The sequence below is a fragment of the Gossypium raimondii genome, chromosome 13 (assembly GCF_025698545.1).
Source record: "Gossypium raimondii isolate GPD5lz chromosome 13, ASM2569854v1, whole genome shotgun sequence".
NCBI lineage: Eukaryota > Viridiplantae > Streptophyta > Magnoliopsida > Malvales > Malvaceae > Gossypium > Gossypium raimondii.
In genome coordinates this window covers 15,495,285-15,509,240 of record NC_068577.1, presented here as the reverse complement: position 1 = coordinate 15,509,240, position 13,956 = coordinate 15,495,285, and the positions used below count along the sequence as shown (strand labels likewise).

At 37.5% G+C, this 13,956-nt stretch overlaps 2 protein-coding genes across 2 annotated transcripts; one reads left to right on the top strand and one right to left on the bottom strand.

Annotated features, from left to right (window-relative positions):
- Nucleotides 1–421: 421 nt before the first annotated feature.
- Nucleotides 422–2,288, bottom strand: LOC105781263 (hypothetical protein). Its single transcript, XM_012605802.2, has 2 exons — nucleotides 1,322–2,288; nucleotides 422–983 (listed from the first exon to the last, which is right to left on the bottom strand). Exons 1-2 carry the CDS (start codon nucleotides 2,203–2,205, stop codon nucleotides 767–769), a joined length of 1,101 nt encoding a protein of 366 aa, XP_012461256.1. The 5' UTR covers nucleotides 2,206–2,288; the 3' UTR covers nucleotides 422–766.
- Nucleotides 2,289–10,453: 8,165 nt separating this feature from the next.
- Nucleotides 10,454–13,398, top strand: LOC105781401 (uncharacterized). The gene is made up of 6 exons (XM_012605942.1): nucleotides 10,454–10,558; nucleotides 10,664–11,042; nucleotides 11,105–11,490; nucleotides 11,656–12,339; nucleotides 12,448–12,705; nucleotides 12,862–13,398. Exons 1-6 carry the CDS (start codon nucleotides 10,454–10,456, stop codon nucleotides 13,396–13,398), a joined length of 2,349 nt encoding a protein of 782 aa, XP_012461396.1.
- The last annotated feature ends 558 nt before the right edge of the window (nucleotides 13,399–13,956 follow it).

Here is a 13,956-nt window from a genome sequence, read left to right as displayed (position 1 = left end):
CCATGACTATGATGTGATTGAAAATTTGTATGTGATGAAAATTTAAAAGCATAATAATGAATTTAGCTCCTAACATTTATCTATATTGTTATTTTATTTTTATATTTTTATCACTTTCACTTTTAACCTTCAAGTTTAGTCAAATTGTTTTGTTTTGGAAACAAAAGTTACTAAACTAATAAAATCTTAGTAGCACTAAAGTAACAACCTGCATAATAATTCACGTGTATTTCTTTACTGATATAAACAAATTTTTTATGAAATACATGTGAATTGCAACATGAATTATCACATTAGTACTATTAAAATTTTGATATTTGAGTCTAACTTTCCGTCTAATAAAATGCAATATAACTAAGGTATAAAGATTGAGAAACAAAATAATAAAAATAAGGTTAGGTAAAGCAAGCAGTGAGTGGAAAAAAATATCTAAGGAAGCTAATGTATCAATAAACTAGATGTAAGAATTACAGAGCTATATAGATTCACAATATAACTACCTAAAAATTGGAACCCACCTTCCAAATCATGTAGGGTAAAGATGTTTTTTCCCTTCTCAACCATTGCCTCAAATTTCTGACATAATCATGCATATGAGAAGAGAAATATATATGTGAAAGTTCATGATGAGAGCCTTTTCAGTTACGGAGAAGTCATGATTGATTAAATAACATCAGATCAGAGCAAACATCCTGTAATATAAGCCATTCCAAAGGATTTTTTTGTTTTCGGCAAGGAGAGGGCGGGTTGAAAGTAATTTTCAATGTCATTGACAACAATTGTGACAGGAGCGACACCAGTGCCAATGCCATGTGCAGCATTGCCGTTGCCGTTGACAACAAGGAAAACAAGAGCAACAGTTACCGCAGCAAGATAATTTCGAGGGTGTTGAAGATGACAAGGGCTCTTGTTCTTCTTCTCGTCCTTGTCTTTGTTGCTCCCTTTTTTCTTCCATGGAAACAACATTTCTGCCATCTTCAAGACTGCAATGATCCAATATAAATTAAGTTGCAACACCTACAATGTAACTGCATATGACATGCATTAGCACATATGGTATGCACTATGCAGCAAGCAATAACTGCATAAAAAGCTACAAATTTCTACATTATTATACATACATACAAGTAGGCATGTCGAATATCAGGTTCACATTAACAACTACATAGATCCCAGGGAAAGGAATTAAGGCATCTATCTTGTTTTGCATGGAGAAAAAGCTACAAATTCTCATTCCACAAGGCATATATATAATATAACAAGTGAAGCACATGATTGTCAAAAGTAGGATTATTGGTGGTAGAGAATGGTGTTAACTTACACTGTAAAGGCAAAGGAATTTACAGTGGTTCCAACATCGGAATGGGTGGGTGAGGTCCAGAATCTCGGTGGATATGTTGGCTTTTCCTCATTTGGTTCTTCAGCACTTGGGTCTGTTTTATCCTTTGCACCATCATCTGATATCAAAGTTCCCTCACTCTTTTCAAATTCAACACTCTTTTTGTCAGTGGATGGACTTAACGCGAATAACTCCTCATCTGATTTGGAAAATTCTCCGGATTTTGAGTTCAGAAAATGCTCTCTGGAGAAACTGTTGTTCTCTACTTGAATGCTAAATAATGACTCATTAGAAGCAATACTCCAATCTGCAGGTGTTAAGGAATTTCTTCTTTTGAAGACCGAAGAGGAAATCCTATAAGGATCGTATCCTCCCTCTTGATCCATCATTTGGAGTGGAGGGGATATTGTCACTGTTGGTCCTTGTACAAAACTAGGAACTCGAGATGTAGATGTTGCAGTAGCAGAGACATGATGTTCATCATCAGGTTTAGAGGAAGAAGTGAAAGCTATGCCTGATCTGGATTCTGATAACTTTTTATTAGCTTGAAACTGATCATCTGTAGATGAAGTGGATGAGGATGAAGAGGACGACAGCCTCTGCTGTTTGGCTGAGACGACTTTACTACTTTCGGTTCCATTGAATACATCCTGGTTGAAGTAAAAAGGATCACTTGCAACACCAAGTTCTATATGTTCTTGTGAATGATCACTGGTTCCAGTACTCGTCCCACTCGAATGTGTATAACTTTGGTTTCCAACAAGTTCGGGATGCATCAATGAATGCTTACTGATTCCATTCCCATCACTTTCCTCTGTGCCTGTTTCTGAACACTTACTGGCTCCCTTCCCACGGCCAATGTCCATAACTTAAAAAAAGGAACTAGGTGAAATCCAAATTAGGTCGCCATTTCCATGAAGAGTTAAGAGGTTGACATTTCAACAGCTTCAAACATTGCCTAGGAACATAAACCCCTTTTAATACTAAATCCATCCATATCCATACATGAATGAAGCATGGATAAATAGCAAAAATTGAAGGAATCTATAAGGAAAAACATATATATATCTATATATATATCCTAAGCAAATGCAGTTCATCATATCTTGACATTTTACCAACCACCATGTTCTGCAACATTAATTCAGGAAAGCTAATGAATACATTCTTCAAATTTCAACTTTTAACATCTTTCTTGAGGACGTTGTGGAAAACACCGTATGCTGTTCTATGTGGATGAAGCAATTATTTTTTAAAATCATATATCTGATAAAGAATAAGATATTGAAGAAATTTTGCAATCAAGTTTGAAATTTGTTAAAGGTCAGACTCTCAACACCTTCAGCATTGACCTTTAATGGGGGGTTTTGTTTCCCAACTCAAGTTTCTAAAACAAAACGAGCATGCATGCCTGAGAAAGTGAACCATTCGTAATTGCGCATGATCATAGATGAACCCACCAATAGCATACAAGGCATTTCTGGATGGAAATGCTAAATAAAGTATGAGTTTGAGTCCAATAATGTATAAAACTTGGGTTTAAGTCTGTTTATACGCAATTGTGCATGGCTCTTCTTCTCAAATAACTCAACAAAACGAGCGCGCATGCTTGAGAAAGTGAACCATAAGTAATTGCGCATGATAATAGACGAACCCAATAATGTATAAAACTTGGGTGGAAATGCTAAATAAAGCACGCGTTTGAGTCCAATAATGTATAAAACTTGGGTTTAAGTATGTTTATACGCAATTGTGTATGGCTCTTCTTCTCAAATAACTTAAAAACCCCCCTCACCAAAACAACATGTTCTGAGGGTTAGACCCTCAAACAAAAACCTTGAATTTTGATAACGTTTTTCTTCGCTAATTCATCGAACAAACAAATTTGTCTCTGCATTACTTAAAAAAAAAGTTCAACTCTAAATCATCGACACCATTTTCATCACAAAGAAAAGCTACAATTATCAAATCATTCAACCAATAATCTTCTAAACAGAAAATTTTAAAAAATTAAAGAAAAATCATTGAGAGAGAGAAAAAAGCTTACTTTGGAACATTAAGCACCTGCAGAAATCAAACTCGTCGGAGGCAGCCTCCGACCCTCAACTGCCTTTCTGCGTTCAACAAGGATTTAAAATTCGCATTTACATATTAAATAAAAAATTTAAAAAATCAGACATTAAAAAAATACAAAAACTTTGAACAGATATTTGACAAGCAAAATATCAACAAACTTTTTTTTTTTTTGAGTAATGATTTGTAAGTAAATGTTGTAAAAATAATTAATTAAAATTAAAATTAAAATTAAAAAAAGAAAAGAAAATTGTAGGAGACAGATTGGAGTTGAACGGAGTAGCGCTATTTTCTGAATTTCTGTTTTATTTTGTAACTAATTTCACCATATCTGCGTTTCGCGCCATCTTTTATCATTAATTTTTGGGTAAATTACATTAGTACTCACCCAACTATGTTTTTTTTTGGTCAACCCAATTTTGAAAAGTTACAAAATAGTCACTCAACTATGTTGCATTTTTGGGTGTTTCCATTTTTACATTAGCCAACTCATGACAAAAAAAGACAAAATTGAATAGTTGAATGGCCATTTTTTAACTTTTCATAATTGGGTGACCAAAAAAGAAATATACTAATAATTGGGTAACTATTTGTAACTTTTTATAGTGGAGTGGCCAAAAAAGAAAAAAAACTATAGTTGGGTGACCTCTATTGTAGTTTACCCTTAATATTTTTATTAATATTGTGTTTGATACTGTTTGGTTTCGATGTTCAGATTGGTATCTGATTTTTTTTTTGTTTTAATTTGGCACCTAAGTTTAGCTTCAATGTTCAATTGGTACTGCCTTTTTCTTTTTTCCTATTTAAGTACTTATTTTTTTAGGAATAATTGCAAAAAAAAACCCTCAACGTTTGGGGGCTTTTGGTTTTGTGCCCTTAACATTTTTATTTTTTGATTGACACCCTCAACGTTACGATTTTTTCAGAAATCAGCCCACTTTTAACGATCAACGTGAGTTGACTGTTAATCATATTGTAGGTCAACATAGTAGCCCATGTGGCATGCAACATAAGCGTACGACGTCATAGATGACATCACCTATTTAACATAATTTTTTTCTCTTATTGCCAAACACTATTTTTTTTTCTTCAAAACACATGGTTGCTACCATTTTCTCTCTCTCTCATTTTCTCTGTTGCCAAACACCAATTTTCTTCTTCAAAACATATGGTTGGCTCATTTCATCTACAAGAATCTCCATTACCATGATTATAATCATGCTTTTGTGCAATTTTTGTAAACCCACACCACACTTCCAACTTAAAATCATTGTTTTTTCCCCCACTGTCGACTGCCACCATTTTTCTTCTTCAAAACACCATTTTTATTCTTCACTACCTAACCTCCAAACCATCCCTATTTTACTATCCTATTTCTTTTCCCATCCCTCACTTTCCTATTTTATTACTACTTTCTATCTAACAATCATAAAAGTACCTCATGGGAAAATCCAAATCATTTTCTTTATATAGATTAACCAATTCGTCTAGCATAATGGAAACATGATATACTATAATTACAATATCATGAAATAATATGCTGTACAAGTTTAAGAAACCTGTTTTGATATCTATTTACAATGATGGTTGTGGAACACTAGTTAATCTTTTAGCTTTTTCTGCACTGCAAGCAATCCAATCCATTCCACTTCATTCCTTGTACCCATCCCTTCCAACTTCATTTCTATGTGAGGGTCAAATTGACAATAAGTTTATAGAATAGAGTACAATATTTATAAAATGAAACTCAACACGCATGCATGAATTGTTAGCTCCGTCCGTACCTGAGGGTAGCAGTTTTGGCAGACGATAGTCTAAGTGATTCTCTGTTCTACAATCTCGCATAAGACTTTCGCCTGTTGAATATTATTACACACATGAAGAGAATCTAAAGACTAAAATCATGAAACACAGTAGTACAACATTAATATTTAATGCTTGTTAATCCAATAATCCCATTTCCTTGTATTTCTCGAAACAGGGTGTTAATTTGATGAGCTTAAGCAATCATCAAGTTTAATCAATCTTCATGTTCAAGAATGAATATTTTGAAGATGAAGATCAATGAACGACAGAACATGTTCAAGAATATTGTGTTTTGAAGAAGAAAAATGGTGTTTGGCAAGAGAGAAAATGTGAGAAAAAAATAGCAGCCGACAGTGGGGAAAGAGTAATGGTTTTAAGTTGAAAGTGTGGTGTGGGTTTACAGATATTGCACAAAAGCATGATTATAATCATGGTAATGGAGATTCTTATCGATGAAATGAGCCAACCATAAGTTTTGAAGAAGAAAAATGGTGTTTGGCAAGAGAGAAAATGAGGGAAAAAAATGGCAGTAACTATGTGTTTCGAAGAAAAAAAATGGTGTTTGGCAAGGGAGAAAATGAGAGAAAAATTTTTGTTAAATAGATGATGTCATCTATGACATCTTGCGCTTATGTGGCATGCCACATGGACTACTATGTTGACTTACAGTTTGATTAACGGTCAACTCACGTTGACCATTAAATGTGGGTTGATTTCTGAAAAATCGTAACGTTGAGAGTTTCAATCAAAAAATAAAAAGGTTAAAGGCACAAAACCAAAAGCCTCCAAACGTTGAGGGGTTTTTTTTTCAATTATGACTTTTTTTTACTAGAGCACAGATGTCAAATATTCATTAGGCCACATGATGTCGATCGGTCTAAGTAACAAATTGATCATTGAGGTCAAAATCAGGTATGAAATTAAGACAAAAAAATCAATTACGAAAATTGTGTAACATCCCGATACTCGAGTCGATCACCAGATTCAAGATATAAGGTGCAACATTCATTGTCGGAGCAATTACAATCAAATTACATTCATTTTAAAACCATTTAGCATTCAAATATAAGTAAAGCATGTGCATAATACGATACATAATCATTTTTGGGTATTATACGAGCTTACGGAAACTCTATTGCTACTCGAGGTCAAATTAGGACCAAATTATAAAGAATTCAAAATGTCGGGTTGACATCACAACTTTGGGATTTCCTCGTCATGACGCAACATACTGGCTTGGCTTGTCGAGACATTGGGAGTACGTTGTCATTACGTAACTCTCTATTTGGTCTCATCTCTTGCAACATTGAGAGGACATTGTTGCAATATAATTGACTGTTTAAACACTTCAATATCTATAAATTTCAATAACATACCAATTGTATTTATGCCAAACATTCCAAAATGGTAAACCAAGTTTACTTAACAATAATTGTTCAAAATGATCATTTGAGATAAAAAACTGGTTCAAATCTTAGGTGCATGTCATTTACTAAACGAAGGAGAACTTTACAAATATTATTAAGTTGGAGATCGCCTCTTGGATGCTGGAATCGCTTATCAGGACTTTAAGATGTACCTATACCTACACACAAAGAAAATAAATCGTATGTTGAGTGATAAAGCTTAGTGGTATTTTCATGATTCAAGTCAATGCAATAAAAGCTTATATCAATTGTATACATCCAATACAAATTCTATTATCACCTAATTCATATACCATTCATACCAATTCTTATTCAATATAGAAACCAAAAAATGCTACTAAGAATACATTTACATCTTATAAATCAAACCATGCATAACTCACTTAACCAATCTAATATGCATATCATTTTAACATTCCAATGTCAATAGAGTTTGTAACGCCCCAAATTTTTAGTATTTAATTTTTGTATGTTGTGACACAACTACTTGTTTGTTTCAGTGGTTAAGTAATTTTGGGTGTGTATGGGAGTGTTTGAGGGGCCTGGGTTCAAGTCTTGGCTTTTGCAAAATTTTAAGTTTTTGCTCTTAAGTGAATCTGGAAATAGGCAGGTAAGCTTTATAAATTTTAAGGTTAGTTCATTGACATAAAAAGAGTTTGTGGTGTGGTGGTAAGGTGGCGACACAGGTGTGGTAAGGAGGTTAGAGGTTCAAGCCTCACTGCATGCAAATGGGATTATTTATTTTGCTCATGTGGAGGCAAAAGTTGGTGTTGGATTTGAACTCTGTGTTGGAGAGTTTGAATGGGTCAAATGAGTTATTTAAAGAGTGGACCATGGAGGATTTCAAAAAGAGGATTGGAGGAGTGATTTTAGGAGAGAATTGAGGAATTTGAGTAGAGGAAGAAGTGTATCCGTTTAGGGGTGTTTCAACTTTGAGATTTTGGCTAAGGGGAAAAAGGGGTGTTATTTTTGGCATTCTAGAAGAGCTTGGCTGAATTTGGTCTTTAGGTGCTAAGGTGTTCGGTCTTTGGGGGCAATTTTCGTGTTTTCCTTTTTAGTTTTGGTGTCGACTATTATCGGGTTTTAAGGAAGTAGCCCTCGGGTTTGTCCCATTCTACCCTTTTGCTTTCTTCTTTCCCTCTCTGAATAGCCGAATTTTTCCCTCTTATTCATTTTTTTCTTTTTCTCTACCGACCAAACCTTCTTTTTCCTTTCTTTTCTTCTTCTTTAGTCGAATATCATCCTCTTTCTGTTCTTAATCTTTACCTCCGATTATCCCCTTATTGTTTGAGAGTTAATTCCCTTTATTGTTGTGATTCTACTGTTACACTCCTCTCTGTCAGCTCGAACTCCAAGAGGGCTGAAGGGGAATCAAGTGATACCAATTCATCGAAACTCTTCCTCTCTTTTCTCGTTTTAAGGTAGGTATGTGGGCTATTATCTAAATGTTGGTCGAATACTTGTGGTGTTTTTTTTTTGTAAGTGGTCATGAAGGGGATTCAAACCTTTTGACTAAGCAACTTTGGTTAATAAATCTGGTTGTAATGCAGAAACCCGTCTAAGGATCATAGTTAATCTTCGACAGTGATATATGAGGGCTAAGTCACTGTTGTCATTCGAGGTAAGCGTTTTGGGGGTTAAAGATTTGAATAATAGAGATCAACCCTTTCGTTAGTGACTAATGAAAACTTGTATGAATGCAGAAATTGGGTGGACATAGATCTTGGTGTATTTTCGCAAACAGGTGTGTAATCACACCCTCTCTACCGCGAATCGGCAAAAGTCAAAAAGTAAAAAATACGACAATCAAGGCCACATGAGTGTGCGATCGCTCATGCGGGAAAATTGAGCCCATGAGACTGGGCGTCGGACTGTAGAGGCCCTCATGTGCGTTTCCATGGGCTTAGGCCTTAATGGGCCTAAAATTATCGAAATACCCTCGATGGGTAAAATTATCAAAATACTCTCGATGGGTAAAATTACTAAAATACCTTCGATGTGTAAAATTACCAAAATACCCTAGATGGGTAAAATTACTGAAATACCCTCGATGCGTGAAATTATTAAAATACCCCCGAAAGGGTAAAATTATCGAAATACCCTAGATGGGTAAAATTACCGAAATACCTCTGATGGGTAAAATTACTGTAATACCCCCGTTAGGGTAAAATGACTGCTAGGTTTTTATGATAAATATATATATGACTATTATTGAGTAAGACATTTTACATACACGAATAATTTATGGCATGACATACTACATGGGGTTGGGATTTTGTTATAGAGGAGGTATCGCTTACGGTGGCTCGCCACAATTCCATCATTCATCGGTGGCTTTACCACATATCTTGATCGGGCACTCTGCTACGTTATTATTACTGGCAGCTATGCTGCAATATTGGTGTGTGGGCTGAGTGGGTCGACTTAGTCTCCACATGGTGTGTTGGGTTGGTACGGGTGGTGTGCTGGCTGGATTTGGGGTGGGTTTGCATACTTGCGCCATATCGACCAGATTGGGCTTAGCCCACACTGATCGACATGAATAGGGCTCGGGCCTGATTATTCTTCACGTGTTAGGGATTATACACTGAGTTCTCGTAACTCACCTATTTATTTTGACTGTGCAGGTAATCCCTAACCCTAGATGATTTAGAGCTGCGTGGGACTCGGAGGTGGCCTCATTTGCCAATATTTATTCCGGACCAGTTATTTAAAATTTTACTTTGGGGTGATTTTTATGTAATAAGGCCTCTGGTATTTTAATTTTCTTTTAATATAATTGCTTATTTTGAACTGCTTAATGGATATAAATAAGTTTTCACAACAAAAATAGTTTTTCAAGGCAAACACGTATTTTTCAACCTCAAGATATCTGTATGTAGAGTAGCTTCCGTGAATTTTAAACCTGCTATAACAAACCATTTTACCGTGTGACATTTTTTTTAAACTTACCAAATGGTGCTAGGAAGTAAGAAATATTTGGATTTTTATTGAACGAATTTCCCATCAGACTTTGGTTTCGTAAAACACTTCTATGCTACATGTCAGATTCGGTCGTAACATCTAAGCCGGGTTTGGGGTGTTACATTTAGTGGTATTAGAGCCAAGTTGCAAAACTCGACTGTGGAATGGGTTTGGAAATATCTGGAATTTTTAAAAAACCGTTTTGATTTATTTATGAAGATTGCAAGTGTGGTACACCGAGTCTCTAGTGTCGAATCTGTAAGTTTCTATATACTGTAGACTGTTTAAACTGAAAAATATTGAGGGTTTATTATAGATAGTAGGACCGTACTAAAACTTTTAAGTTAGAGTGAAACTGAAACTATAGGAGACTGTAAATTGTAGTGAAATCTCGATCCGCAGAAACAAACCTCTAATGACTATTTTTCATAATACATTTGCTAATAATTACTGAAATTATAAGCTGATACATAAGACTTTTTAATCAGATAAAGCGCATATCGAAATGAGCACAGGAGTTACTCGTGGAAAGGGTACACGAGGCCGCAGTAGAGGCCGAGGAAGTACTCGGGCCGGATTATCGGCATCAGGCCATATGCCTGCAGGAGAAGCACCAGCCTCACCAGTAATGGAGATGGGGTCTTTTGATCGAGCAGTTGGGGATGATGCTTTATCCCAAGCAATGCTCAGTGTTCTAGAAAGGGTTGCTGGAGTTAGTATTAGAGTAGTGGGCCGAGGGTCAATTTTAGAACGACTCCGGTCTAATGGAGCAAAAATTTACAGAGGTATTTCTGGTGTAGCCCCAAATGTGGCAGAGTACTAGTTAGAGGCGATCGAACGAATAATGGACGACTTTGACTGTACCATGGAGCAAAAATTAAAGGGGGCAGTGTCTTTACTGCAATATGAGGCCTACCAATGGTGGCTTACCGTGAGAGAGGGTATGCAGGTTGATCGTGTGACGTGGGATTTTTTTAAGGCGGCATTTCAAGGAAAGTATGTGGGCGTAAGTTATGTGGACGCCCGCCAAAAGGAATTTTTGAGCCTAACCTAGGGAAGTAAGATAGTGGCAGAATATGAGGCAAAATTCTTGCGGTTGAGTCGGTATGCCCGAGGGATAGTAGCAACTGAGTATGAACGTTGTGTACGTTTTGAGGATGGTATTCGAGACGAGTTAAGGGTATTGATAGCTCTGCAGAGGGAGCGAGATTTTGCTACTCTTGTAGAAAAGGCAAAGATTGCTGAAAAAGTGAAGCGCTCGGAGTTCCAAAATCGTGAAAAAGATAAGGGCAGGAATAAGAGGGATTTTGGGCCCTCAAGTTCTTTTGAGAGGCCTGTTAAGAAGGCCAGGTTTGATGGGCCGGTTCAGACTGGAGTCCCGGTTACTATTGCTAGGCTGCAGCCTTATGTTGATTGTGGTAGATCTCATCAGGGTGTGTGCTAGAAGAGGACTAGGGCATGCTTTAGATATGGGTCCATGGATCATTGGGTTAAGGATTGTCCACAGAGGCCGGTTCAGATACAAGTTGCAGGACCGGGTCATGTTCAGCCAGTGAGAGGTGGTCAGTCACCGAGAGGCCGTGGGCAGGTCAGAGGTGGAAACGGAATGGGGTGAAGTCGTGGAGCCCAGAAAGAGGTACTGGTAACATTGTAGTGAGACAGCCAGATCTGGTGTATGCCGCCCATCGCCGAAAGGATGGTGACGCTCCTGACGTCATAATCGGTACGTTCTTAATTCGTAATATACCCTACACTGCTTTAGTGGATATTGGGTCTACACATTCGTACGTTGCATGCACTGTGCCGGGAACTTTGGGTACTCAGTTCGAAAATATTGTTAGTGGGATAACTGTGATAAGTCCACTGGGACAGTCGATAAAGGTAAATAAGTTATTCATAGATATGCCCCTTGAGGTACAATGAGCAATTTTTCTAGCAGAATTGATGGAACTGCCGTTTGGTGAATTCAACTTTATTTTGGGCATAGATTGGCTGGTGAAACACTGAGCTAGGTTGGACTGTGTTGCTAAGCATATGGTATTAAAGACTATTGAGGATGAGGAGGTGGCTGTGATTGGGGAGCGAAGAGGCTTTCTGTCTAATGTGATCTCTGCTTTAAGGGCCGAAAAACTTGTTCGCAAGGGTTGTGAGGCGTTTCTAGCTTATATTAATATATCTGAAGCTGAGGGTCCTTCTGTTGGAGATGTTAGAACTGTGAAGGAGTTTTCCGATATTTTTCCTAATGAGCTCCCTGGGTTGCCTCCGAACTGCGAAGTTGAATTTGGAATTGAGCTTCTGCTAGGAATAGCTCCAGTGTCTACCACCCCTTACAGGATGGCACCGAAGAAGTTAGTAAAATTAAAAGCTCAAATCCAAGAACTTTTGGATCGAGGATTTATTCGGCCTAGTGTGTCTTCGTGGGGAGTACCGGTGTTGTTTGTAAAGAAGAAGGATGAGACCATGCGCATGTGTATCGACTATCGACAATTGAATAAACTGACTATTAAGAATAGGTATCCTTTGTCGAGGATAGATGATTTATTTGATCAGTTGCAAGAAGCTTCAGTTTTCTCCAAGATAGATCTTTGCTCTGGGTACCATCAGTTAATAGTTAAGGAGGCTGATGTATATAAGACTGCATTTAGGACTCGTTATGGCCATTACGAATTCCTAGTGATGCTATTTAGGCTGAAAAATGCACCAGCTGCCTTCATGGACCTAATGAATCGAGTATTTTAGCCCTACTTGGATTGGTTTGTGGTAGTTTTCATAGACGATATCTTGGTGTATTCAAAAATCAAGGATGAACATGATGCACATCTCCGAATTGTCCTGTAGATTCTAAGGGAGAAACAACTGTATGCTAAGTTCAGCAAGTGTGAGTTCTGGCTGCGAGAAGTGACATTTCTCTGTTACGTGGTGTCTACTGAGAGGATTAGGGTTGATCCTCAAAAAATTAAAACTATACTGGATTGGAAACCACCTAAGACCGTATCTGAGATTCGAAGCTTTCTGGGTCTGACAGGTTATTACAGACATTTTGTTGAGGGGTTTTCCTTAATTGCTGCACCTCTGATTAAGTTGTTGCGTAAAGGGGTACCGTTTAACTTAACTGATAAGTAGCAGGAAAGTTTTGAAAAATTGAAGAAAGTTCTGACTGAGGCCCCTGTCTTAATACAGCTAGAGTCCGGGAAAGAATTCACTGTTTACAGTGATGCATTACATGTTGCTTTGGGTTGTGTGTTGATGTAGGAGGGTAAGGTGGTTGCTTATGCATCTCGACAACTGAAGCCTCACGAGGTGAATTACCCTACTCACGACTTGGAGTTAGCTGCAGTGGTATTCGCATTAAAAATTTGGAGGCACTGGGGATTTGTTAAGGAAGTTACATCTCGATTTTGGAGGAAGTTACACGAGGCGTTGGGTACAAGATTGGACTTTAGTACTGTGTTTCATCCCCAGACAGATGGTCAATCTGAGAGGGTGATTCAAATTCTGGAGGATTTGTTAAGGTGTTGTATAGTGGATTTCCGAGGCAACTGGGAAGATTTTTTGTCGGTAGCAGAGTATGCGTACAATAATAGCTATCAGTCCAGTATTCAAATGACACCGTATGAAGCATTATATGGTCGTAGGTGTCGTACTCCCACCTGTTGGACTGAGTTGGGAAAGCTGCGAGTTCTGGGGCCAGAGTTGGTTGCTGATACCGAAGAGAAGGTAAAACTGATTCGAGACAGGTTGAAGGAAGCGTCTGATAGGCAAAATTCTTATACAGATCTTAAATGCTGAGAGATTGAGTATTTTGTGGGGGATTATGTGTTTCTCAAGGTTTCTCCTTGGAAGAAGATACTCAGGTTTGGACGGAAGGGTAAGCTTAGCCCTAGGTTCATTGGGCCTTACCGTATACAGAAGCGTGTGAGACCGGTCGCTTATCAACTTGAGTTGCCTTTAGAATTATATCGAATTCATGATGTGTTCCATGTCTCCATACTAGGACGTTACCGCTCTAATCCCACACACATTGTTCCAGTTAAAGAAATCGAGGTTAGACCGGATTTAACCTTCGAGGAGGAACCAATGTAGATTTTGGACCATGAGGTTAGAGTACTGAGGAGGAAATCTATTCCTTTAGTCAAGGTGCTATGGCGTAATCACAGTTCAGAGGAAGCCACGTGGGAACCCGAAGAGGCGATGCGACGACAATACCTTCACCTTTTCTAATTAGGTAAATTTTGAGGCTTAAATTTCGTTAAGGGGGTAGAGTTGTAACGCCCCAAATTTCTAGTATTTAATTTTTGTATGTTATGACACAACTACTTGTTTGCTTCAGTGGTTAAGTAATTTTGA

Excerpts from the sequence above, each read along its gene's own strand:
- LOC105781401 (XM_012605942.1), top strand. The coding sequence starts at position 10,454 with ATGGACGACTTTGACTGTACCATGGAGCAAAAATTAAAGGGGGCAGTG. Across the intron at positions 12,340-12,447 it reads TCATGGACCTAATGAATCGA|ATTCTAAGGGAGAAACAACT; the intron begins GTATTTTAGCCC and ends ATTGTCCTGTAG. Across the intron at positions 12,706-12,861 it reads TTAAGTTGTTGCGTAAAGGG|GAGGGTAAGGTGGTTGCTTA; the intron begins GTACCGTTTAAC and ends GTGTTGATGTAG.
- LOC105781263 (XM_012605802.2), bottom strand. The coding sequence starts at position 2,205 with ATGGACATTGGCCGTGGGAAGGGAGCCAGTAAGTGTTCAGAAACAGGC. Across the intron at positions 984-1,321 it reads AATTCCTTTGCCTTTACAGT|TCTTGAAGATGGCAGAAATG; the intron begins GTAAGTTAACAC and ends GGATCATTGCAG.